Below are 26060 nucleotides of genomic sequence, written 5' to 3'. Positions count from 1 at the left end.
AGGAGGACGACTGGTTGTTTTTTCATGGAATAACTGTGAGGGTTTAACATGATGCATTCAGGCTCTGCTGAGTCTCACCCTCCAGAACCACAGACCTGTTACTGGTCAACAGATAGAGAATAAATACCTACATCCATCAGTGTTTCCCTGCCAAACTGTGTTTTCTGTGTCCTCCTTCCCTCCTGTGTTCAGCAGCAGGTCTGGATGCCAGTAACCAGGCCAGTACTCATGAACTCACCATTCCCAATGATGTGAGTACCTCCGTCACCACCAGAGACATTTATACAGAAAATAACATAAAACCAGGCTTCTGCTGGCCTTCAGCAGCAGCACCGCACAAACACCCAGTCTTCACACTTATTCAGCGGTTTGTGGCCGTTAGCTGCTGCTGCCAGCATCCTAAACCTGCAGCTCCATGAGGACGTTACCGTGGAGCCTCCAACCATCCACGGACATTTGTTAGCTCCTACAGGACTATTAAAGTCTGTTTTTAGACAGATTATAATGATGAATTAATGCCTCAGTTATGGATTAAATCTTAGAAACCAGCTTACACTTCTGTCAAAGCTCAGACTCCTAAATGGAGCCAAAATATTTAAATTTTAACCCTTTGAACCCCAAAAAACACAAGTTTGAAAGTCATCCTCTGGGGGTCAGGCATATGGGTTCTGTAAAGCGTCTTGAGACAATTTGACTGTAATTGACACTATATAAATAAAATTGAAGTGAAGATACAGCGTCATAGGGGGCTGGATCATTCTGCTACCTGCTTTTTGCAAAAAGTGTAAATATTGGATGGATTAGGAGTTAAACCTTGATCTTTGCTTTGGTTTTATATTAAATAAACTAACTGTTCACCTCTTATATGATGTAGGAATCATAATGTTGCTCATTTTACCAGAATGTCTGAAATATCAGGAGGGTTGAATGATTTTGCATGCAGCTGTACAGGCAGTGAAAAATGAATCCACAGTGAGTGAAAATGCCCCAGGGGCAAATAACAGCCTAGCTTGGGGTTCAGCTGGTTAACTTGGCTCGTTGTAGAAGTTTTCAGTAACACGATGTGACATGAAGAACTGCAGCCTCCTCCTGAAGCCAGAGGCAGTCGCTCTGTAACGAGGATGTCCTTAATGGAAAAGACTTGTTGAAGGAGTCTGGGAGTTAAACGCTGTCCAGCTTCACTGACAGCCAATCAAATGTCTGCGCTCCGGCCGTCCTAAGTCCCGCCCCCTTTTTCTTCCCAGCTAATAGGCTGCATAATCGGACGCCAGGGAACCAAAATCAACGAGATCCGTCAGATGTCTGGGGCGCAGATCAAAATTGCTAACGCCATGGAAGGGTCATCGGAGCGCCAGATCACCATCACAGGGACCCCCGCCAACATCAGCCTGGCCCAGTACCTCATCAACGCCAGGTCAGAGCTAGCGCTAACGGGCTTTTACGCTAGCAGCTGTTTGTTATTCACACTCACAGCCAGGAAGCTAACAAGGAAGGAGGCATTAAAACTTTCAGTCAGCTGCTTCCAGTCTGTCAGCTTCTTCTATCTGAGTTTATTTCTGTGATTCTGTTCTATCTGCTGCTTTCTGCCATCACTGCTTTAAAGTATTTTACATTGCATTCCTACAAATAAAGTTTTCATATATCTGTAAAATAAAGGAAAAATAACCAGTTTGAACAAATCTGCTGTTAACTATTTAACTTTACGTGGCAGAATCCATCATTTTATAACCGGATTATACAAATGTTCTTAATTTAGTCAAACAAAACCCAGGAAAACACGCTCAAATGCAGTGAAATAATTCACAAACTATAAAAGCCTGTTACTGTACATGCCACAAATATTTATCAGTTCTTCTCTGTGATTATTTACGATTTGGGCCTTCTCTTTAAAGAATAATATGTACATTAATACTGTTTTTGTGATTTTACTGGATAATATTTGTATTTTAACAACACTCCACAGCAAGTTAGTTTTCTGATTTTTTTGTCACATGACTGATGGTCACAGCTGAGCCATTACTGGAAGAGAAACGCTGTTTTTTTATTTGGTATTTTTACAAAGATTAATTCATGGAAATCCATAATTTTTGGTGAATTTTTGAACAACATTAGTTGAATAACGTGATTTTGATGAATTATCATAATTTTACGCTTAAATTTTGTGGATTTTCTGAGTGGAACCACATATCTTAGATGAGTAGCTTCAGAACCACTGGAACGTTCTGCATTCACAGTCGCTCAGTTTCGTCAGTAACTTTATTTCAACTACCAGTCGTCTTCGTTGAGCTTTAAGGGAACATTTTCTGCTCATTTCCAGCGCTATATTTTAATTCTAGAACTCCATTAGAGGAACTCTGAATGTTTTACAGCTCTAAAAGATCTTTATTGATGCTGATCTGTTTATGACAGGCGGTTTAGTTACCGTCTATTTAAGCCCCGCCTCCCTAAAAATTCTGATTGGCCAGCTTCTGGAAGCCTCCACCCACTGCCTGTGAGCAGAACTTTTGGCTCTTATTTTTTAAGATACTGCATCTTTCCAACCCCCAGCAGATTGTAGGTTGTTTACAAAAGGTATAAATAAGTTTAAATGCTTCTTACATCATTTCCTGCCGTCCTCCTTCAGGTTCAGAGACGTGGCGGCCATGTGGAACGACCCATCTTCCATGACCACATCCTGAAATCCCTGCCTGGCTCCTCCGTTTGGCCCTTTCCAACGACTGACCACCGCAGACAGACCTGATGAAGCCCTTCGGACTCTGGCTCTGGCTCTCCGAAAACATCCTGAACCTCTTTCCACTCCGATCCACCGTGGAGAGACGGGTGCTCGCTGCATTCAGAGAGCCACGATAAATTAAAAAAAAAACAATACAAAAAGAATTTCTCTGTTGATTAGATTTTTTAGCGAACTGTTAAAGCATGTTGAATGTTTATTAGGAACAGCTTGTGTTAATCTTTCTTTCTATCTCTTGCTTTCTCTTTCTCTCTGTCAGTGCTGCGTCATAGAACATCATTTAAAGTATAAAGTACTAGTACGAGTTCAACACTTTTGTAGAACTTAGTTATTTGCATATAACAGCTGCTCAGTGATGCTATCGGCAGAGTGTGTGGTGGGATGTAGCCAAATTATCAAATTTTGATAATATATTTTGAAACAAAAAGAAATTGGACTGTTCTGCTTTTGTCCTAATTTGCATCTTTGTCTAATCTCTACCCATGCTGCATCACATGACCCTTTTAAGCCAATGGTATCACTCCTAGAGCCTCCCTGCTCACGTTAAGTTCCTGTATTTACATTATTGCTTATATTGCATGTGTTCAGTGTCGTGTCGTTGTGTATTTCAGTGCACGTGCTCCTTCAAGCGTTATTATTATATCTTTGTGCTCCTGTTCTTTTCCACACACTTTTTCTCAGCATTTTTGGCCATTCACGTCGAGTCCTACTCCCTGCCCCGATGACAAACTTCCCGCCGTAGCCTCCTTCTATCAGCACCGATTACTAGCTTCTAGATGCATGAATGGGAATTAGTGAAACATCAGTGGATAAAACACTGACTGGAAATTGAAATGATTGTTTACTAACTTATTATTCTACTGTATTTGTTTTGTACGAGGACTATTGTGATCTAGCACATTAGTCGACTACGCGGCGCTCATGCAATAGACTACTCAACACTTTACTCTGGACTGCCTCTGTTGGGGAGGATTAGTTGGACTAAAAGCCAAGTGTTGCGTCCAAACCTTTCACCTTCTTTCCCTTGTCTCGGTGAACAGAAGCTTTGGGGAGAGAGGATCGGACAACAAGGGAACGAAGGCGAAACTTGACGGCGTTTGGACGAAGCCGGATGGTATTTTTGGGGCCAAGGAATGTTCAGGGGTTCATTGGGGGGAACCCACGGGTCTGGGCGGACGTGACCACTCAGTCTCTTTTTCACGATTGTTCATCTTGTCGTGTTGTTTTCGTTGTCACGCGGTTGATTTGACGCTTTAGGTTTGAATGTCTTTTTATTGTCAGCAACTTTTTATTTAAAAAAAGGACAGGTTGGATGACAATCCGGCAGCGCTGGTTTCCAGTAGAGCCAGCGTGGGTTTATTTACGACGTCCTGTTTGTCGGTCAAGCTCAGTTAACTTAAGCTACGTTGGTTTCGTTGTGTTTATTGTGAGAGGGAGGTGTGGGGGATATTCAGTGTGATTCGGTAACTCAACCACCATCTTCTGCTCGATGCTCTATCGGACAGCTCAGTGTTGACACGTACAAACAGCTGTTGAATGTTATTGTCGAATCACGTTATCTCCGATCCTAACACAGACGTTCTGCATTTACAGTCACTCAGTTCATTCAGACTCACTTCTGTTTGTTTGCTGGTCGCCTACGTTGAGCTTAAAGGGAATCTATTCTGCTCATTTCCATGATGTTTTAAAGCTCATAAAGATCCTTATTCATCCTAAACTGATGCAGTTATGGAACCCTGTTAACATGCCATTTTAGCTACTGTCTCTTTATGCCCCTCCCACTTATTCAAAACCCACTTTGTTCTGATTGGCCAGCTTCTGGAAGCCTCCTCCCAGTGCGTGTGAGCAGCACTTTATAGACTTGCTGTGCCTGGAGGAGATTATAGTTCAATATAAGCGGAGTTAAAGTAAGAAAACATGTTGGCAAGCGAGTTTTTAGAGCCTCAGACTTCACTTCAGCGTATTTTGATTTCATTGTTTAAGCTAAAAATCCAACAGTGTATCATCACATATGCAACAGGACATACGGAAAAGCAGAATAGGTTCCCTTTAATGGAAAACTTTGACATTTTGGGAAACATGCTTATGTGTTTTCTTAATGGGACTGCAGCTACTTATTTCTAATAATCTTAAGACTATTTTCTTGATTAATCATTTAGCTGTTTACAAAAAGTCTTTATTAATCCCACAGTGGGGATTTGTACAGTTTAGAAAATTGATCCATAAAATGTCAGAAAATGGTGAAATACTTGTTTTTTTTATTTTACTTTTATTGAATACTCACATTTAAGAAGCAGCAGTAAGACAATTTTGACTTTATTTCACTTAAAAACTGTTGATATAGCCGGAGATTCATTTTATATTTTGCAACTAATCAAATAATCGTTGAACCTCTAGTCCTGAAGTCCTGGACTGATGTAACTTTTATGTCTACATCTGATGCTAACATTAGCACCCAGCTAGCTTATCATAACCCCTAGTAACATGGGGACAGCAAGCTGAACTTTGTTAAGCTAACCAGCACCTAAATATTCTTATTTTATTCAGTTTTTCAATAAATAATTTCCCAGTTTTCAGTCTGAACTAAGCTAAGCTAAGCTATGCTATGCTAACAGTATCCTGGCTGTAGTGTTCATGTATCTGAGGGCTCACTTAATGTTAAAAAATATCTTCATTTTTTTGTCGCCAGGTAATGGAGGTGTCCAGAAATATTACAGTAAAAAAATAATCCTCATTTTAATTCTAAACTTTTGTTTTTGTTGCCATTTCCCCTGCTTAGTCTTCATGCTAAGCTAAGTTAGCCGGCTATCGGTAGTATCTTGCTATCTCGACATCTTTGCAAGAAAACTAATAAGCATATTTGCAGAAAATGTCTTTTTATGACGTAAATGTGATTCTGTAAATGGACCAAATGCTGTTCCAACACACCGAGCGATGCTTCGTCAGCGAGTATTCTGCAATAATTCTTACATTTTGATGTGAATTCAAGTCGTAGTGCTAGCATTGAAACTATGGGTTTGTGTTTCTTTTCAGTTTCAGTCGTCATAGCTTGTCTTTCGATGGGAATGTTTGTCAAATGAACGAGTTGTATTATTATTTTTCTTGCTTTTTTAGAACGGTTTAGCTAAGATACCGAAGAGGGCATTCTTTGTGAATTACCCACGGACTGGAACAGCGAAGGGCGCCCTCTGTTGGCTTTTATACGGCGGTTATCAGTGCATGTGAACCATTGAAATGTTTTGCTGGAGCGTGCATTTGACAAATTAAACCTTGTTGTGTAAAATGGATTTGATTGCCAAGCAGGAATATTGATTTGTAAGTGATGTGATTTACAATAACATCAATATTCATGTGTTACATAGTGTTTGGGAAACTGTATTTATTTGTGTTTATGCCTGAGTAGACTGAAACTAACTGCAACTAATGCAATAATAGGGTGCAATGTGCAATTATTTATTCAGTTATTTATTCGTAGGAGAGCAGTGTTGAAAAAAAAGTTTTTTTTTTTAAATTTCACAACAGCAGGACAAAAAGAACCTGGTTTTTGTTTTTCAGCTTTTGTTTGTGTGTTTTGCAGTTCAGGGGGGAAAAAAGACGTGATAGAAGTTTGTTTGGATTGATTTATTTGCAACGTGCAGATCTATATTAGTTGTGAGTAATTACATAGGTTTTAATTTCAAAGTGTTGGTAATTATAAAAACAAATAAAGTTTCATTTTTTCTTTCTGTGACTTTTCGTCTGCTTTTGTTTTTCATCGTTTGTGAAGTATGAGTTGACAAAACTGCCCCTGGGGAGGTTTTTATAGCGACGGAATGCAGCTAATTATTGAAGAGAAGCTTAATTATGGTAATTAGATGATGGGGTTTAAATGGGACTCTCATCTGGGCTTGTTTATTTAACAGATAACTGCCAAAATCAGATTGCAAAGTCAATTAACAGCTGATTATTGATTGGAGCACTGGTTGTCGAAGTGAGATCTGCAGAAAAATAATTAGCATTTCTTATAATTATGACCATTAAAACTCATTTAGTTTTAATTAATTCTAATTAGAGAGAAAAATAGATTCTAATCACACCTTCCTTCAGCTACAGATAAAACAGATAAAATATTAATTTATCCCTGAGGTAAAATGTCCTCCTATCATCCGGGGTTATTAAAACGATGAAATGTTTGATAATAAATAAATATTAAAGTCTATTAAAGCTGGATTCACGCTCAGTTGCTCCACTGTGAACTCATTTCTGTCCAAATAAGAACATCTGACAGCGCTCTGTGTTGGTAGTTTAATGACTGGCAGATATTATTACACAGTTACAGACAAAAATCTTGTGGTTTTGTTGAAGTTTCAGCTCTTTGTAAGGAAAAAATAAATGCTATTCAACAGAAATAAACTTCACACTGAATGTCAGCTGTCACACTGACTATGAATTTAGCCAGGTTTATGTCCACATTTACCTAATTTAAACTACATTTCTGCATCTATTCGGGGCCTTTAAAGTCCATTAAAGGACATATTCTTACATTTTTACATTCTGTAGTGCCATTCGTAGTATTTCTATTTATTTACATCAATACAACCCTTATTTTCCAAGGTTTTATAATATGTATTGACTTATGTGTTACCCCTGTAAAGCCTGATCCACCAAAAAACAGCCAGAAAATTCCAATAATGATTTGTTTTTGTTGTTTTGTGTCTCCTTTTTGTCATTTTCGGTTTCGCTTTTCTCGTTTTGTGTCTCGTTTGTGACGTTTGATGTCTCGCTTTTGTCGTCTTGTGTCTCATTTTAGCCTTTTATCATGCTTCTTTCTTGTCAAAACTTACCACCTACATTACCCACAATGCAGCTCATCGACCTACATCCACTAACTGGTTCCTAACTGTTGTTGGTCCGTTTATTAGACTTTGTGTATCTGACTCTGGAGGCCTTTATTTCTCCACATCTACAAACCGATGCTGATTTATGAACTATTTCTCTCTGTAAAGTGGATCTTTTCCACATCGGCGCTCTCTGTGACTCTGAATCAGCCTTTTCTCTGTTTAAAGCGTTGAAATGCAGATCATGTATTTCCTCCTTCCTTTGTTTTATTTCATATCTTCAGTTCCTGCGGTCAATGAACAGATGAAAAATACCCACGATGCTCAGCGTGTTCTGCGTTTGAAACTCAGAAGAAATAAATGGTTTGTGAAGCAGAAAGAGTTCTGACAGCTGGAGTTTAACCCGACTGATGGAAAAATGGGCTCATTTCTTTATAATTTATTCCTCGATGGAGCTACAGACGCCTGAACCAGCTCACCTCCAACACTTTCTACTGTTCTGCATCCAGACTCACTCAGGTTTATTCTGGTCTACAAAGAATCACGCTCCTGAACAACTGAACTGGATTTACGTTTAGAAAAAACACTATTTAGTTTGAAATTAACGGATATTTTTCCCCTGAAAGGAAACACTGAAAAGAGTTTGGGTATCATCAGGTCCAAAAACAAAAGAATTTTTAGAGGACCAGAGCCAGAGGTGTCTCCACTCATTTCCACATCTTGATCAGAGCTGACTCTCCTTTAACCCTCAGACTGCTTTGCCACAGAGGATGTTGAACATCAGAGTGATTCAGAGCCGGTTTCCCTCCGGAGCAGGTCCTACGTCCATCTTCTGTGCTGCTTAATTATGCACCAAAGCAGGACCTTTGCTTGGGTTAGGCAGAAGAACCGATAAATCCAGCTCTGGCTTCTTTTAGCTCCATTAATACGAACCGAGTCGCTGTGAGCGATGAAGGAAAGTCTGATTGTTGGAGGATTTTCTCAGCTCAACCTCAGGAGATGTTTGCTGCGATAAATTGTTCAGACTCTGGATTTGAGAAGATCCTGTAGGGCAGAGAGCTGGTTTAAGGTGGAGCAGTGGACGGAGTTTATCTGAGGAGAAACGCTGCCGGCCTGAAATAAAACCAGAGAGCAGCAGGAGAATGAAGCTTCACTGGGGAGGCCACAGTTTTAGTAAAACACATAATAGCGGTTTGTGGGTTGAGGGCAGATTCAAGGGTAGATTAAGAATTCTCTGGGGAGAGCCAAGAAGCTGTCGGACGAGTTTATAGGTGTGGAGGCGAAAATCACTGGAACACATCCAGAGAAGAAGAGTTTAACCGAGTCAGGAGGAAGATGCTGCCAAACAACACTCAGCTTCACAACAGCAGAACTCTGGGAGAATTTAGATTAAAAACTAAATACGAGAAGAACCACACAAGGAGCCCACGTTTGTTATATCTTCAGTCTCCTGGATTATTTACCCAATAAAAGCTTCATATCACGGCGACGAGGCTGAACCATTTCACAAACAATCTGTAAAGTTCCACTAATGTTTTCTTTTAGTTCCCAGAATGTTGTTCTAAACAGTGGATGACAAAAGATGCTCTAAAAATGTTTGTTGGGAGTGATAGGCTCTCCCACTCAAAATACTACATTTTGTCCATGGACTTACAATTTTTAAGGTTTATTCAATGAAAAACAGAACTTTCCCTCCATATATTTATGGTTACTAAGGTTTATCACACCCAAATTACTACTTTCTGTCCATGTACTTACATTGTTAAGGTTTGTTCCATCCAAAATACTACTTTCTGCCAGAGTACTAATGGTTTTCTAGGTTTATTCTAAGGAAAATACTACTGAATACTGAAACAGAAAGGCTGATTATGGGCTGGTTCCTGTGTTCATGCACCTGCTGCAATTAGATCCTGCAGGGAAGGGTCCTAATGAGGTTCTACTGGGGGGTCGGAATGTGATCAAGGGTTTGGGCCACCTAAAAAACTGGGTCACAGTGCAGTGAAAGACGACCTTAAATTTAGGAACAGATGCCTTTGGACAAACTGTGGCTAATGTAAACAATCTTTGGTTAGAGTGAATGAAAAGGTTTAAGATATTGAGAGATAATGGAAGTCGTAGCAGACTTTCTGTCCCACTTTGACATTCTATCAAAGATGGTTTTACCTTCTAAAGCTGAGTTTAACATCCCTCCAGGCCTTGGCTGTACTCCAGCTGCTACCAACATCCTCTGAGCACAAAATGAGCTGAATTTTATGATTTCTGACCATCACTTAACAACTAGAGAAACTTTTCTTTCAGTCCTTCCTCTGCTGAGACTTCTGGGGTGAGTGAGGTAAAGTCTAGTCACAGTTTGCCAGACGTCCAGTGAAATAATCATGTTTGCTTCTCTTCTTAAATGTGACCCAGATGATGTTAAATGTGAGCTTTAACAAAACAAACACCAGGCTGCTGTCCTCATCCATTTACCCCTGATAAAGGTTTGTCCGACGGGCTCGTCCATGGCAGAAAGTCATTCCTGTTTGGCCTGAAACTTGGATGGGGTCCATGCTATCACTTAGCATTGCTGTAAACTGCTTACAGACAACCTTCTCCATAATGCAAAGGACTGATTGTCTGTCAAAGCAACGAGGGAGACGACGTGCAAATCTAAAAGTCGCTGCAGACACGAGGATCCTCCTGGAGGCGTCCAACACAGGGTTAAAGCAGTCCTCATCAAGAGCAAAATCCAATGTCAGATGGCCTCTGCAGCGGGAAGCATCATCAAATGTAGTGAGGGAGGCTCCAGAGAGGTCAGTATTTACTGTAGGGCAGCACAGCCTCGCTTCACAAAGTCATCTGAGACAAACCAGGCTGCTGGTGGCAGAACTGAGTCTCTCTGTTCAGAGGAAATGATCTGATCTGTTGATATTCATTGTCATGACAGAATTACTCTGCAGCCAACAGAACCTTGCTTCAGCTGGCTCGGTTCCACGTCATTGTGATCTTCAGGGGAGTTTGATTTTAGGCTCTCTCACTCAAAATACCACTTCCTGTCCATGTACTTCAGGTTTTTGAGGTTTACTCCACCCAAAATATTATTTTCTGTCCAAGGACTTATAATTCTTAAGGTTTATTCTATGCAAAATGTAACTTTCTGTCCATATATTTATGGTTATTAAGGTTTATTCCACCCAAAATCCTACTTTACGCCCAAGTAATTGTGCTTTTTGAGTTTTTTTCCCTCCCAAAATCCTACTTCCTGTCCATGTACTTACGGTTTTTAAGGTTTGCTCCATCCAAAATACTACTTTCTGCCTTAAGGATCGGATTGGATAATTATCTTTGGTTTTAGAGGTTTATGCCACAGAAAATACTATTGAATACAGAAACAGAAAGGCTAATTATGGGATGGTTCTGATCTGATCTGTTGAAATTGATCATTAGCAGGGCAGCTGTGAGTTTCATCATCACAGAATTAGTCTGCAGCCGACAGAACCTAGCTTCAGCTGGCTCGGTTCCACGTCTTTGTGATCTTGGGGGGGGAGTTTTGATTTTATTTCAGACGGAATACTGGGCAGGAATTCTGCCAGGAGTCCGACAGGATGAGTAAGGATGTTCAACAAACGCCTTGGCAAGTTCCACGAGCCTCAGACGGCGGCGAATGTGAAGTAAATCTATCAGCTGGACTACAGAGCGACAGAAACGCTGCTGTTGAGCTCCGTAACGTGTGATTGTGGATGCTGCCACAGCAAAGCAAACTGCTGCTCCACTGGTCAATATAATCAATGATTCTGCCTCTCAGCAAAATTGACGGGATGAACTCTGGCTGCCATTTAATCACACAGATGCTTGGCGAAGCACCGGCTGCTGTGTTCAGGTGGACACTGCTGAGGGACAGACAGACTACCTTCAAAGGTTCTGTCTGTCTGGACTGAAGTCCTCCATGAGGGCAGGACGGTCGTAATCAATGTTTATGATGAGTGACAGGAAGTGACACGTAGGGCAAGCAATCAGTCCCAGGAAGAGCAGGACGGGAGGACGGGAGGACGGGAGGACGGCGATAGAGGAGGAATAAAACATGTAATGTCGCTTTTAAATCATTTAACCCCGGCGTGTCCAACATGAGGCCCGTGGTCCAAAAGTGGTCCTCCAGAGGGTCCAATCCGGCCCTCAGAGTGTAAAAATTACAGAGAAGACATTAACTGCAGATTGTAAATTAGTAAAACTATAAATTTAAAATCATTTCTAGACCATGACAAGTTGTTCTGATCATAAAGTAAAATATTAGATTGTTCTTTTGTTGTTTTGTCTCATTTTTGTAATATTTAGTTTTGATTTTGTTGTTTGTCTTTTGTCTGATTTTTATCATGTCTTGTTTTGTTTCTCATTTTTATCCATTTTTTGTTGCTTTGTAAGTTAGTAATATTTTGTCTTGCTTTTTGTTTGACTTTTGTCATTTGTCTTATGTTTTTTCTCATTTTGTTTCTTGTTTTTGTTGTGTTTTTTGTCGCTTCTGTCATTTCTGTTGTTTATTTTGTCTCGTTTGTGTTTTGTTTCGTGTCATTTGTCTCATTTTTTGGTCGTTTTGTGTCTCATGTTTGTAATATTTTGTCTTGCTTTTGTTGTTTGTTGTCTTTTTTGTCTGACTTTTGTCATTTGCATCATGTTTTTGTTGTTTTGTTTGCCATTTTGTTGTTTATTTTGTCTCATTTGTGCCATTTGTCCTAATTTTTTTCAGTTTGTATCACGTTTTTGTAATATTATTTTGTTTTTCTTGTTTTTTGTCTTTTTTTGTTTGATTTTTGTCTCGCGTTTTTGTCATTTTGTTTCTTGTTTTTGTCAATTTGTGTTTCCCTTTTGTCTCGCTTGTGTTTTTTGTCTTTTTTTGGTCATTTTGTGTCTTGCTTTATTTGTTGTTTTGTTTCTTCTTTTTGCATTTTGTGTTTCCTTTTTGTCTTGCTTGTGTTTTTTTTGGTCAATTTTTGTGTCATTTTTCCGTTGTTGTCTCTCTCGTGTCCATTGTTTTGTTGCTTTGTAACTTTTTTGCTTCTGTGCATCAAACAAACACAGGCAGGGATGAAAATATAGATTATAATGCAAAAAGAGGTTAAAAAACGAAGAGCAGACGTCATCAAACCACTAAGACGAGGCTCAGGTGTCATTCAGAAGCTCAAGTGAGCATGAAATTCAAATTTGACACATCAGTGGGCGCCGGGCCACGAACAGATACTGGAGGTGATACAGACACAAAAGGACAGCGGCAGAAATTCATCTTCAGGAACGGAGGCGACAGCCACAAAGATGCTGAGAAGGCAAAGTTTTCTCTGGATAAGAAAGAAGTCGCATTTATCATATTAAACAGCTAAAGGTGAAATAACTTTTCGGCTTTGACTAGAAATTAAGTTCAACAATTAAACAGCGTTCTGAGTTTTTATGCCATAAATCACAAATAATCAACGTATCTTTGCTATTTATTTTACCGCATCACTGTTTTTCAACCAATCAGATATCAGACTAGACTGAATTCATCGTCATGGTAACCCAGCTAACAGAGGAGATGCTTTAAATGTGTAGTTTTGGTAGATTAGGAACCCTCGCCCAGCTCCTAACGTCTAATTATTGTTGTCAAAGTGTCGACCAGAGCAGGACCTTATTCTGAACAAATGACGATGTTTCTTTGTTGTAAATGACAGTTAATCAAATATGTTTCGGGTTCTGGACTGTTTGTCAGACGATACATCTGAAGACCTCATTTTTGTTGTACACAACAGGGGTGTTCATCTGGACCTGGTTCTTGAAGATGTTCCACCTCACATCCAAGATGAGAGGTGAAACGTCTTGAAGAACCTACAGGAGAAGTCCAGAAAAGTCCACTGAGCTTCTCTTGTAGGTTCTTGGAGACGTTCTTGTGTCATTTCTGACCTTCCCTAAAAATTTCATCAAGATCCGTTGGTCTGTTTTTGAATAATGTTGAGAACAGACAGACGTACGGACGCCGATCATCATAACTCCACTGTGTTCCTTGGCAGGGTAAAAAATAAATATCTGGGAAAGTAACTGATATATCAGGGTAAAATTTAATGAAAACTAAAATAACCAAAGCTGATGATTTAAATAAAGTCTGGGTATAAAGCCTCTAATGATGGAAACGCTGAGTAGATTTGACTCATGATTTCTGGTGTTTTACAGTGTATTTACAGACATACACAGATAAACTACTGTAATTATTGGGTAAAACGTTTCTGTCCTTCCTGTGTAGTTTCAGAGCAGCAGAATGACTCCAACACTAAATCAACCTGATGCAGTTTAATCCATAAAGTTTGACTCTCAGCTGCTTTCTGTCCGTTCAGCCTTCCCCGTTCATGACAGCAGCTTTTCCGGTGACTCGCAGGTGCAGCATTTTTTTTATTGTGAGGAAGGACCACGCACACGCGCACACATGCACACGCACACCGGCGCACAGACGCACCGCTGCTGCAAAGCTGCGCCGTCCGGAGCTGGAACAGCTGGATCCATTAATCCATCCTTCGGACCGGACCGGACCGGACCGACAAGCATGAAGCGGATATTTCTGCTCCTGAATCCTGAAGAACCCTGGACCGGCACCGAACACGGATCCAAACCGGACGGAGTGAAGCCGGCAGGTCGGTACCGACTCAGACACAAACTCACTTTTACGCATTTTTTATCCGGACCAGCGAAAACCGGAGAGACCAGTTTGTGTCTTTAATTAGTTTGACACCGAGTGGAGGTTTAATTAACACTGAATGAATTATCTGTTAGTGAGGAGATGTTTATAGATGAATGGAAACTGCATTTCATGATCATCTGTCATCGATCTGGTCATTATTTATAGATCACTTTTATTTCCTCTAAAGTCCACATCTTAAAACGTGTTTAGTCCAACTTAATATCAGACGATTAATGAAGTAAATAAGCTGAAATTAATGATTTATTTCACTGTCAGCGGTTTTCTTGGTTAATTGATCCATAGTTTAAAATGTAAAATGGCAGAAAGAAGTGAAAAAAATCAGTTTCCCTCTGATGAAACTAACAAATGTCTGGTTTTGATCAACCAAAAGTCTAATATTACACAATTTATTAACTGTAACTCCTATTTTAAAAAATATATTCACTGTGAAATAACGACATCGTTATGTTCTGGTTAATTAATTAGCTGTTTGTCTGTAAAATGTTTTTTTTTTAAAGGTAGACCATTATGAGGTCTGTGTTGTTTTCTTCATCTAAAAGTCTAAAATGACACAATTTATTCAGTAGAAGCTGTTTGTGATCAGTGGGTTTTGATTAATTGATCAGTCGTCACCATAAAAATATCAGAAAACTGTAAAAAATGTGTGTTTTCCAAAGCCCAAAATGACAAATGTCTCGACTAGTCCAACCAAATAATACACAGTTTGTCAGTAAACAGGCTGTAAGTAATGATTTATTTCACTGTCAGTTGTTTTCTTGGTGAACTCATTCATAGTTTAACATGTAAAATGACAGAAAGAAGTGAAAAATCTGTTTCCCATAAACCTAAATGACAAATGTCTTACTTTGTCCAACCTTAAGTCTAATATCACAGTTTATTCAGCAAATATTAACTACGGCCGCATTAATCGTTATATTTCAATGACAGTTAATCTGTTGATTGTTTTGCATGAAAATGTCATAAAATGGTGAAAAATCCAATCAGTGGAAGCCCAGGATCACAGCATCCAAACATATTCAGTTTCCTGCCACAGAGGAAAGAAACTACAAACATCCACACTGAAGAAGCTGCAAATGGAGCTTTTTGACTCTTCTTTTCTCATAAACTTGTCAGAATAGTTGACGACACTTTAATAGTTATCAGCAGCTCTGATGTCACCATGTACAATCAAAATAAAAGATGGAAACTGCTGATTTTTGCTGTACATCTTATATTAACTTTGAATGTTTTCTTGAGCTCAAATAAGTTTTTCTTCCAGTCATCTGCTGAAAAAGTGAATTTCCGACATTAAATCACATTAATATTCCCCTAATATCCAACCTTTAGCTTATCAGTGCTAATATAGGTGGTGTAGGTGGAGCAGACGGATCTATTCCTTGACATGTATCATCTGTTTTGCTGCTTATCAGTTGTTCTTTGTGTCCTGTCGTGGTTTTAGTTCGACCTTCGCTGCTCTCCCAGACATCAGCACTAATCTTACAGACCGCACACTTTTATTTCATCACAAATCGCTGTTTTCAAAGTTCATCTGCTGCATGTTGATGAGCTCCACACCTTGTTAAACACCGTGTCGATTCCTCGCAGGAACGCAGCTCCAGAAACACACCATTATTATGATAATGTTGAACTTTAGCGGCTCCCCCCTCCAAGGAGAACGGAGTCGGGAACGAGGCAGGAGTGGAGATATTCTGCAGAAAAACGGGGCTGTGAGAGGGCATGGGCGTCCCAGTGGACAGGAAGTCCAACACAAAGAAACTCCTGAATGTTTTCTTCAGTTTTTGTCTCTCCACCTTTCTTTCTGTGTTGCAGGTCTCTTCTGGTCAGTGGAGAAGATTTGCCACCACACTCTGGATTTATGACCAGGAGAAAGATTTGACGCCACGTTTAGAGAGAATGCAAACTTCTGGACCTCCGTTGAGCTGGATTTTTCCACAATGTTTGGCCGGATTTGATCCTGCAGCTTTTGCAACAATGAAACGTCATCTGGGAAGGAGATCTTGAGGCTTTGAACAAACCAATTTTTACCTGAACTGGACCTCCTCGATGGTTTTTCATGTCTCACTGAAGTCTGACCTGGATATCTGCAGCAGAGGATGGAAAAATCCTGTTTCTCTCCATTATAAACCACAGAAGCTTCAAATTAACAGATTTCTTACTGAAACTGCAAATAAGAAATTAACACGACAATTACCATTCATCTTTGAGTTAAACCAACTTCTAATGAAATTATGTTCAACCAACACGGAGAAAACTCAGAAAATGAAGTTGGTCCAAAGAGTTTTACCACGTTATAAAAACATGATTTTAGTGTGCTATGTACTTAATTAGGAAATTTACAAGTTTTTAAGTTGATTCCTCACAAAGATTAAGTTTTTAACTCCATTATTTAAAAGGAATTTTAAATAATGAATCATGAACACAAGTTTTAAGGTGACAAACATTTGAAAAATCCATTCAGTTCTAATTACATTTCCTTCACAAAGTTAATTAAGCTAACAGAAAAGTTTTAGCTTTTTTCATTTAGAAATACAATCTTAAATCTTAAAAGCAAAAATGCACAAATTAAAATTCCTCAATCGATCATTAACACGCAAAAAAATAGTAGCAGATTTGTAAAATTCAACTTTATGATTCTGAACCAGTCGTTGCTGAGCTAAAGACTCGGACGGTTTGAACTTCACTGCTAAATACGACTAACATCACGAAATATTTCACTGGTAGAAATGCTGAAATCCTAAACCCAAGAGGAAGAAAATTAAGCTACAAAGGAATTTGAATTGAGTTTTACATCAACTAACAGAAATTTGAGTTTAAATTACCCAAAATATTATTTATTATTTCAACCGTTAAAGAAATGTTTGCAACATGAAAGTTTTATCTGACAGAGTAAATCAGACTTTTATATCTTGCAGTTATGTGTTTGATTTAGTGGTCTGAATAGATCCCATGGATTAGTTCTCAGAGTGAGGACTTCCTGGATTGTTCTTCATGGTCTCTGAAGCAGCACACCGTCACCAGGAGCTCTGATTTCAGCCTCACCGCCCGCTAATGGGGGCCTCTAGAAGCTGCAGGTCCTCCAGAAAACCTCGGTGCTGTGCTTCTCTTTGCATTGTGCTGCTCCTATCAGTGATTACGATGACGCATGCCTGCCCGAAGATCTGCCACTGCTCCGACAGGAACGGCATGGTGGTCCAGTGCACTTCACGTAACCTGGAGAGCATCCCGTCCAACCTGCCCAGAGACACCGTGGTCCTCCTGCTGTCGTCCAACCGGATCAGACACGTCCCCAGAGAGGCCTTCACGGACCTCCACCGCCTCCGGGAGCTGGACTTATCTCACAACGCCATTGAGATCGTGGAGGTCGGCGCCTTCCAGGGAATCTCAGACGCCCTGCGGAGCTTAGATCTTTCTAATAACCACCTCAGCAGCCTCCCCAAGGACACCTTCTCCAAGCTGCACGCCCGGGTCCGCCTCTCCCACAACCCCTGGCACTGCGAGTGCTCGCTGCAGGAGGTTCTTCGGGAGCTGAGGCTCGACCCCGAGACCGTCAACGAGGTCAGCTGCTTCACGTCGGTGCAGGAGGAGTACGTGGGGCAGCCAGTGATCCAGGTCCTGGACTCGGGGATCAATTTCTGCAACTTCCACCACAAGACGACGGACGTGGCCATGTTCGTGGCCATGTTCTGCTGGTTCTCCATGGTGACGGCGTACATCATCTACTACATCAAACACAACCAGGAGGACGCCAGGCGGCACATGGAGTACCTCAAGTCGCTGCCCAGCACCTCGCACATCAGTAAGGACTACGACACGGCGAGTAGCGTCTTCTGACAGGACACTGAGGTTCTCCTGCTGTCGTACAACCGGATCCTACACAAAGGGGCCTTCATGGACCTCCAAGGCTTCTGAAGCTGGACTTACATCACCAAGAGCCTGGAGGTTGGTGCCTTGCAGGAAACTCCAGAAGCCACTCATACAGCCTCCCAAAGGATCTTCTGGTTCTCCATGGTCCACCATATACATCTCTTATGACATTAAACAACCAGGAGGACGTAGAAGAAGCACCTTTAGTTTGCTTAGCATTTCCCACATCAGAAAGGATTACAACACAGCAAGCAGCATGTTTTAGAGCATTAAACCTGCTCAAGGAAACGGTGGCTCTCATGTTGTGGTTGAACGGGACGTCCAAATGGAAGCCTTCAAGTACCTCCATTGGCTCCATCCTACAAAGCCTGGAGGTCAGCGCCTTTCAAGAGATCTTGGATGCCCTGCAGACCTTAGATCTTTCAGCAGCCTTTGCCAAGCTGCACATCCGGGTTTGTGGTCATGCTCTGCTGGTTCTCCATGCATCATTTCCAGTTGTCATTTAGTGATCAAGGACTACAACTGAACAAGCAGCATGTTTAAAAATGAAACTGCATCAGTGGATGTGGATCAAAGAGCAGCCTGAATACAAATGAAAGGGAATGTGGCCCATAAGAGACGTGATAAACGCTGCATAAGGCACAAAGACATTCAGAGAAGGATTAAAATGTCATCGTTAAGCGCAGCTCGGGTTTGTTTCAGTGAAAGATGGCAGATTGTTTCTCACTCAGACTCCATGAATAATGTATGAAACTATTTTGAAGGTAAACTTTGCCAGAATAGTTTTGCATCTGTGGTTTTAGGAGTGGAGCCACCGAGTGAGGCGAACCTCAGCGTCCACGTTCTGTGAAATGGGCTCCCTGAAAAATAATCCCCACAGCTTCACAGACAAATATCTGAGTTTAAATCTGTTTAAAGTTTTATGATGTATTCCAGAAAAACTGAGTCCTGATGGGACTGTTGGGGGTGAAGCAGGCGAGGAGGAAAAGTGTGATGTACTTTCCCTGTCAGAACTGATGTACGTTTCCTTCTTAATGTAAAGAGTTTGTATATTTAATGATCCATAAAGGATAGAAGTTTTTAGTGGAGCTTTGGGGGCTTCTGTCACACCTTACATTTAAGGTGGAATTGCAGCCTGGAATTAAATTTCACACTTGATGTTTTGCTTCATAACTTTGTCACTTCTGAGAGGAGAAATAATCAGTTGGTGTGACAGAAAAACTGGATTTGATGTCTCACATATTGATTTTTTTCTAAAATGCCCCTATAGGTTTTTATAAATTGCACTCACACAACATTTTATCAAGTTTGAGATACTTCTGTGAGATCTGTGCAGGGAGTTAAACCCAGCACAGTCAGGTCAAACCAACGGGGCAACAGCATCCGTCATCCACATGTAAAGTCACTGCATCTGAGGCTGCAGCTGCACTAATACGTTTCCATTTTACGGCCCAGTTTCAGATCTCTAACACGCCTGGAAACACGCCACCTTTCAGCAGACATGAAGGTGTAAACATGAAGAAGTGGAACTGGTTCCTGAACCCTCTGAACTCCCAGAAGTCTCTAACCAGTGTCTGATTAGCTGGACCAACCTGGTTTTCTTCTATTTCTTGTTCATTTTAGTGCCTGGTGCAACTAAAGGTCCATTTGTTTGGACAAATATAATGACTGACAGCTTCTGAGTTGTGCTTGAATGTCAGCAGGAAACCACTGTAGGCCTTTGAAATGTCCTCTTATATACCTGGTCAAAAATGTCTTTGTTTTCCAAAGCACAAATGATGTCCTCACATGTCTTGTTTAGTCCAAATATACTCACATGCAAAAGAAACGCAAGTTTCTTTTACCCGATGAAAAATTAAATTTGGTTTCCCAGAACAAAAATGCATTTGGTACTTTGTGGTGCATGGTGTGTTCTTAACATTTTCTGTTGCGTTTTGTAAGGTTGGTGTGAAAACGGAAAACGAATCGTCGCAATACACCATAGTTAAACAGCAGGTGAAACGCCTGTGATCTTGAATGACATTTATACCCACTGAAGGTGTCGATAAATCGTACATATTCAATTGCCCGTGCAAAGTGTGAATCATGTCCACATCATCAATGCATTGGTGTATTGCAACGATTCGTTTTCGGTTTTCACACCAACCTTACAAAACGCAACAGAAAATGTTAAGAACACACCATGCACCACAAAGTACCAAATGCATTTTTGTTTTGGGAAACCACATTTAATTTTTCATCGGGTAAAACAAACTTGCGTTTCTTTTGCGTGTGAGTATATATCCAGTTTACTGTCACACAGGAGGAAAGAAACCAGAAAACATTCTCTTTTAAGAAGCTGCAAGCAGAGAATTTAGACTTTCTTCCAAAGAAGTGACTCAAACTGATGAATCAATTAGCTGATTGGTCTATAAGACGCAAGAACATGGTAAAAATGTCAAAGTTTCCCAAAGCCCAAGAAGATAAATGTCTGGTTTTGTCCAAATATATTCAGTTTAGTGTCATAAAGGAGGAAAAAAACTGAAAGTATTGACATTTTAGAAGCTGGAATCAGAGAGTTTGGACATTTTTTCTGAAAACAATGAAACAGATGAATTTATTATGAAAACAGTTGGTGACTAATTTAATGGTTGCAGATGAATCTAAATCTTTTCCATCATCCTGACTTTATTTACTGTAAAACCTGCAGTCCTTTGTGTCTCCTGACTGAGCAGAAATTTAAATTCAGTGATTTTAGCTGCAGCTTTGTCTCTCTTCAGCTCAGATGATTCTGATCACAACAAGCCGCTTTCTTTCTTTGTTTTCTCATAGTTTTAAACAATAAAAGCCTTATCCTCCTCCTCCCTCTGGATAACTACAGTATCGCTGAAGTGATGAATGTTTGATGAAGGAGGAGATATTTTGTTGTGTTTTATGGTCATTGTTGTCGCAGCCTCCAGTCTCATCTGCAGCCACACACATTCCTCACATCGGTTATTTATTCCTGCAGATTACTGTGAAAAATACGCACAGAGCCCAATATGGAAGCCATGCATCTTCAGCTGCATAGATCTGGATGAGGCTGAATATTAATTCATGTCTTACAACCCCAGAATAGTTCCATCCATAAATCTGCTGAGCCGTGTGGAGGGCGTCTCACTGCTTTATCCATTTATGTAATCACTGTGTTTGTGCTCTAATATATTTAGTATCTTCTGCTCTGACCTTGGAGTCCCTAAACATCGACCTGTCCCCGCCGTCAAACACCGTTAATTACACTTTGTCTTAACAGTCCCGAGGCACAAACTAATGAAGCCGGAGTTATTAATTAGCCGAGGTCAGAGTCTCTGAGGAACGAGGACTTCATTCATTAGGAGGAACGCTCAACTTCTGCAGAACACAACGCTTTCCTCAAGAATGTCCAAATGGTTCTCTGAGTCCTAAAACTTCAGCTAAGAGAGAAGCTGTTTGGACTGAAATGTGTTTTTGTTTTCTCAGTTAATGTTTCCCTGATGAACGGTTCCTGTTTCTAACGAGCAGCATCTCACACCGCAGCAGGAATTATGTGAAAATTCACATAAGTTCCAACAGCAGGGAGCAGTTTTTATAAAACACACTTAAAAGAAGAACATTTTTGACCCAAAAAGAAGTCTGACAGCCAAATTCAACAGAAAATGTTGGAACAACTTTTAATGAGTTCAGAGAAGAATCCTGATTTAAGCAGCTGAGAGTATTACTAACTTTACACTGACACAGTTTAACATGTGTGATTATTTTCATGCTGCCTTTGAATAAACATCCCAGAGCCATACAAATGGAACCTGTCTTATCCTTTATTTTTTATCCTTCAGACCAGGCGTGTCCAACATGAGGCCCGTGGACCAAAAGCGGTCCTCCAGAGGGTCCAACATGAGGCCCGTGAACCAAAAGCGGTCCTCCAGAGGGTCCAACATGAGGCCCGTGGACCAAAAGCGGTCCTCCAGAGGGTCCAACATGAGGCCCGTGGTCCAAAAGTGGTCCTCCAGAGGGTCCAACGTGAGGCCCGTGGACCAAAAGTGGTCCTCCAGAGGGTCCAACATGAGGCCCGTGGGCCAAAAGTGGTCCTCCAGAGGGTCCAACGTGAGGCCCGTGGACCAAAAGCGGTCCTCCAGAGGGTCCAACATGAGGCCCGTGGGCCAAAAGTGGTCCTCCAGAGGGTCCAACGTGAGGCCCGTGGACCAAAAGCGGTCCTCCAGAGGGTCCAACATGAGGCCCGTGGGCCAAAAGCGGTCCTCCAGAGGGTCCAACATGAGGACCGTGGGCCAAAAGCGGTCCTCCAGAGGGTCCAACATGAGGCCCGTGGGCCAAAAGCGGTCCTCCAGAGGGTCCAACATGAGGCCCGTGGTCCAAAAGTGGTCCTCCAGAGGGTCCAACATGAGGCCCGTGGTCCAAAAGCGGTCCTCCAGAGGGTCCAACATGAGGCCCGTGGACCAAAAGTGGTCCTCCAGAGGGTCCAACATGAGGCCCGTGGACCAAAAGTGGTCCTCCAGAGGGTCCAACATGAGGCCCGTGGTCCAAAAGTGGTCCTCCAGAGGGTCCACCATGAGGCCCGTGGACCAAAAGTGGTCCTCCAGAGGGTCCAACATGAGGCCCGTGGTCCAAAAGCGGTCCTCCAGAGGGTCCAACATGAGGCCCGTGGACCAAAAGTGGTCCTCCAGAGGGTCCAATCCGGCCCTCAAAGTGTAAAAATTCCAGAGAAGACATTAACTGCAGATTGTAAATTAGTAAAACTTTAAATTTAAAATCATTTCTAGAACATGACACGTTGTTTTGATCATAAAGTAAAATACTGGATTGTTCATTGTTCTTTTGTTGTTTTGTGTCTCATTTTTGGAATATTTTGTCTCGTTTTTGTTGTTTTGTCTGATTTTTGTCGTTTTGTGTTTACTTTTTGTCTCACTTGTGTTTTTGTCTTATTTTACTCATTTTGTGTTTTGCTTGATTCCATGTTTTGAGCATCGTTTTTGTCACTTTGTTCCATGTTTGTTTTTAGTCCATGTTTTTGTTGTTTTCTCACTTTTTTTATTTTTGGTCTTGTTTGTATCATTTTTGCAATTTTTTGTCTCGTTAGCCAATTTCTTGTCTAATTTTCTGTCTCTTGTTTTGTGATATTTGTATAATTTTTTGCCGTTTTTTTCTCGTTTTTGTCATTTTGCATCTGATTTTTGCAATATTTTGTCTAGTTTTTTATGTTTATTTGTCTCTTTTGTTGTCTGATTTTCATCGTTTCGATCCTCCAGTAAACCCTCCATGGTTCAGTTCCAGGTGACTAAATGTTGTGTTCCTTTGTGGACACTCTGTGATCTGGAAGTTGTAATGTGGAAATGATAAACTGATTCTATCGTCCAGATTCCAGGAGACAACAGACTTTATCCATAAACTGCTTCTACAGGTGTTGTGATACCTCGTGTTTGGAATCCGATCCACTGATGTTCAACCACATGATGATGATGATGTGGTTTCTTCATCAACAGTCGAGCGCCATGTTGGATTAGTCCTCGAAGCTGAGAAAAGAAGACACTCCTGGAAGAGAAAGGCTGAATCCCAAACCCCCCCTACACACTCCCCCTCCACTACCGAGTGTCACTCCAAAAGAAGTCACACTCGCAGCTGTGGAGGGCACTTTAATTGAAGGGGGAGGGTATAAATACGATCGTCAGGAATGGGACGCCCTGTCGCCTCACCGGAGAACGGAAGACGTCATCGCCATGGTAACACAAAGACGCCTACTGTCATGGCTGTAGCGCTGTGGTACAGGTTGCAACTAACAAGGATCGCTGCTGCTTCCAGAAGACGAAAGCGTCCCACTTTTTTTTTTCACTCACATGTTTTCCAATCCTATTATCTGGCATTTCAGATCCAACAAATGAATGAATGAATTCTGTCAGTTGTGTTCAAATTTTAAGGTGTCAGGGGGTGCACAATTAAATCAAACGTCAGCAGAGAAGAAGATTTATTTCTTTTGTTTTATCTTTTTACACCACTCTTTTTGTGATGTTCTGTCAGTGTTTTTAAATTTTTTTTTAAATTTTATTCCACAATTTAATTAATATAACAAAAAAAGAACAATAACAAGAAGAAAATATACTCACATTTCCATTTACAAATCTGCTTACATCTGAACCTAGCAAGCTTTCTGAATATAATGACAGGTAGATAAGACATTCCTTTACATGAACAAAATGCATTTTAACTTAAAAAAAAAAAATAATAATAATCCAATAATAGGGATTAATGACTTAAAGTTATTAAGCGTGGTTACATTACACAGGATTATAATTTAGAAAACAAGAGACTTTAATCAGGTTTCATATAAATCGCATGAAGACTGATTTACTTCTGACAGTATCTTTAAGGATAATAGATCATTTTTAATATCATTTTTAAAGCAGATTATAGAGGGTTTACAGTTTTTCCATTTACTTTGATGTATATGATACTTCCCTATAATGCAAACAATGTTCACCATTTTAGAAATGTTTTTTGGCAGACCATCCATATAAACCATCACCTGCAGCTTATTAAACAAAGAATTGTTTAAGTCAATATTCAGCCAGCTGTAAACATCTTTCCAGAACAGTTGTGTGATCGAGAGAAATAATGGATGCATGTGGAACTTACATCAGTATGTTTGTTTCCTCCTCCATTTCGACGTTGCACTTCCTGAAAAAGTTGTCCAGAGTGAGCATCGATGCAGACTCGCTATTTAAGGGCTGAACAGTCCACTCTCCCTCCGCCCTACGAGGTTTGGGACGGCCCTTAATATGGAGGACCCTCCACGGGAACGCGCAAACGGAGGGGTAGTGTGTAGGGATAGTGTGTAGGGGTAGTGTGTAGGGGTAGTGTGTAGGGGTAGTGTGTAGGGATAGTGTGTAGGGGTAGTGTGTAGGGATAGTGTGTAGGGGTAGTGTGTAGGGGTAGTGTGTAGGGATAGTGTGTAGGGGTAGTGTGTAGGGGTAGTGTGTAGGGGTAGTGTGTAGGGGTAGTGTGTAGGGGTAGTGTGTAGGGATAGTGTGTAGGGGTAGTGTGGTAGGGATAGTGTGTAGGGGTAGTGTGTAGGGATAGTGTGTAGGGGTAGTGTGTAGGGGTAGTGTGTAGGGATAGTGTGTAGGGGTAGTGTGTAGGGGTAGTGTGTAGGGATAGTGTGTAGGGTAGTGTGTAGGGATAGTGTGTAGGGGTAGTGTGTAGGGTAGTGTGTAGGGGTATGTGTAGGGATAGTGTGTAGGGGTAGGTGTAGGGTAGTGTGTAGGGTAGTGTGTAGGGATAGTGTGTAGGGGTAGTGTGTAGGGATAGTGTGTAGGGATAGTGTGTAGGGGTAGTGTGTAGGGGTAGTGTGTAGGGATAGTGTGTAGGGGTAGTGTGTAGGGATAGTGTGTAGGGGTAGTGTGTAGGGATAGTGTGTAGGGGTAGTGTGTAGGGATAGTGTGTAGGGGTAGTGTGTAGGGGTAGTGTGTAGGGATAGTGTGTAGGGGTAGTGTGTAGGGATAGTGTGTAGGGGTAGTGTGTAGGGGTAGTGTGTAGGGGTAGTGTGTAGGGGTAGTGTGTAGGGTAGTGTGTAGGGGTAGTGTGTAGGGATAGTGTGTAGGGGTAGTGTGTAGGGGTAGTGTGTAGGGGTAGTGTGTAGGGGTAGTGTGTAGGGGTAGTGTGTAGGGATAGTGTGTAGGGGTAGTGTAGGGGTAGTGTGTAGGGGTAGTGTGTAGGGGTAGTGTGTAGGGGTAGTGTGTAGGGGTAGTGTGTAGGGGTAGTGTGTAGGGGTAGTGTGTAGGGATAGTGTGTAGGGATAGTGTGTAGGGATAGTGTGTAGGGGTAGTGTGTAGGGGTAGTGTGTAGGGGTAGTGTGTAGGGATAGTGTGTAGGGGTAGTGTGTAGGGATAGTGTGTAGGGGTAGTGTAGGGGTAGTGTGTAGGGGTAGTGTGTAGGGGTAGTGTGTAGGGGTAGT

At 41.2% G+C, this 26060-nt stretch overlaps 2 protein-coding genes across 2 annotated transcripts in view; both read left to right on the top strand.

Moving 5' to 3' along the window:
- Nucleotides 1-6461, top strand: part of LOC110957773 (poly(rC)-binding protein 3-like) — a 28346-nt gene extending 21885 nt beyond the window's left edge. Inside the window, exons 11-13 of the mRNA XM_022203969.2 lie at nucleotides 193-251; nucleotides 1245-1414; nucleotides 2624-6461. Coding sequence (XP_022059661.1) covers nucleotides 193-251; nucleotides 1245-1414; nucleotides 2624-2678 — 284 coding nt within the window. The 3' untranslated portion in view covers nucleotides 2679-6461. The remainder of the gene's footprint in view (nucleotides 1-192; nucleotides 252-1244; nucleotides 1415-2623) is intronic.
- A 9379-nt stretch (nucleotides 6462-15840) lies between these two features.
- LOC110957786 (leucine-rich repeat-containing protein 3) lies at nucleotides 15841-19969 on the top strand. The gene has a single exon (XM_022203988.2). It carries the CDS (start codon nucleotides 17288-17290, stop codon nucleotides 18068-18070), a length of 783 nt encoding a protein of 260 aa, XP_022059680.2. The 5' UTR covers nucleotides 15841-17287; the 3' UTR covers nucleotides 18071-19969.
- Nucleotides 19970-26060: the final 6091 nt, after the last annotated feature.

The sequence above is a fragment of the Acanthochromis polyacanthus genome, chromosome 22 (assembly GCF_021347895.1).
Source record: "Acanthochromis polyacanthus isolate Apoly-LR-REF ecotype Palm Island chromosome 22, KAUST_Apoly_ChrSc, whole genome shotgun sequence".
NCBI lineage: Eukaryota > Metazoa > Chordata > Actinopteri > Pomacentridae > Acanthochromis > Acanthochromis polyacanthus.
The sequence above is the reverse complement of the archived record's forward strand: the minus strand, read 5'-3'. Positions and strand labels throughout refer to the sequence as shown.

Bases quoted from the DNA above. Each gene is read 5' to 3' on its own strand.
- LOC110957786 (XM_022203988.2), top strand. From the start codon at position 17,288: ATGGGGGCCTCTAGAAGCTGCAGGTCCTCCAGAAAACCTCGGTGCTGT.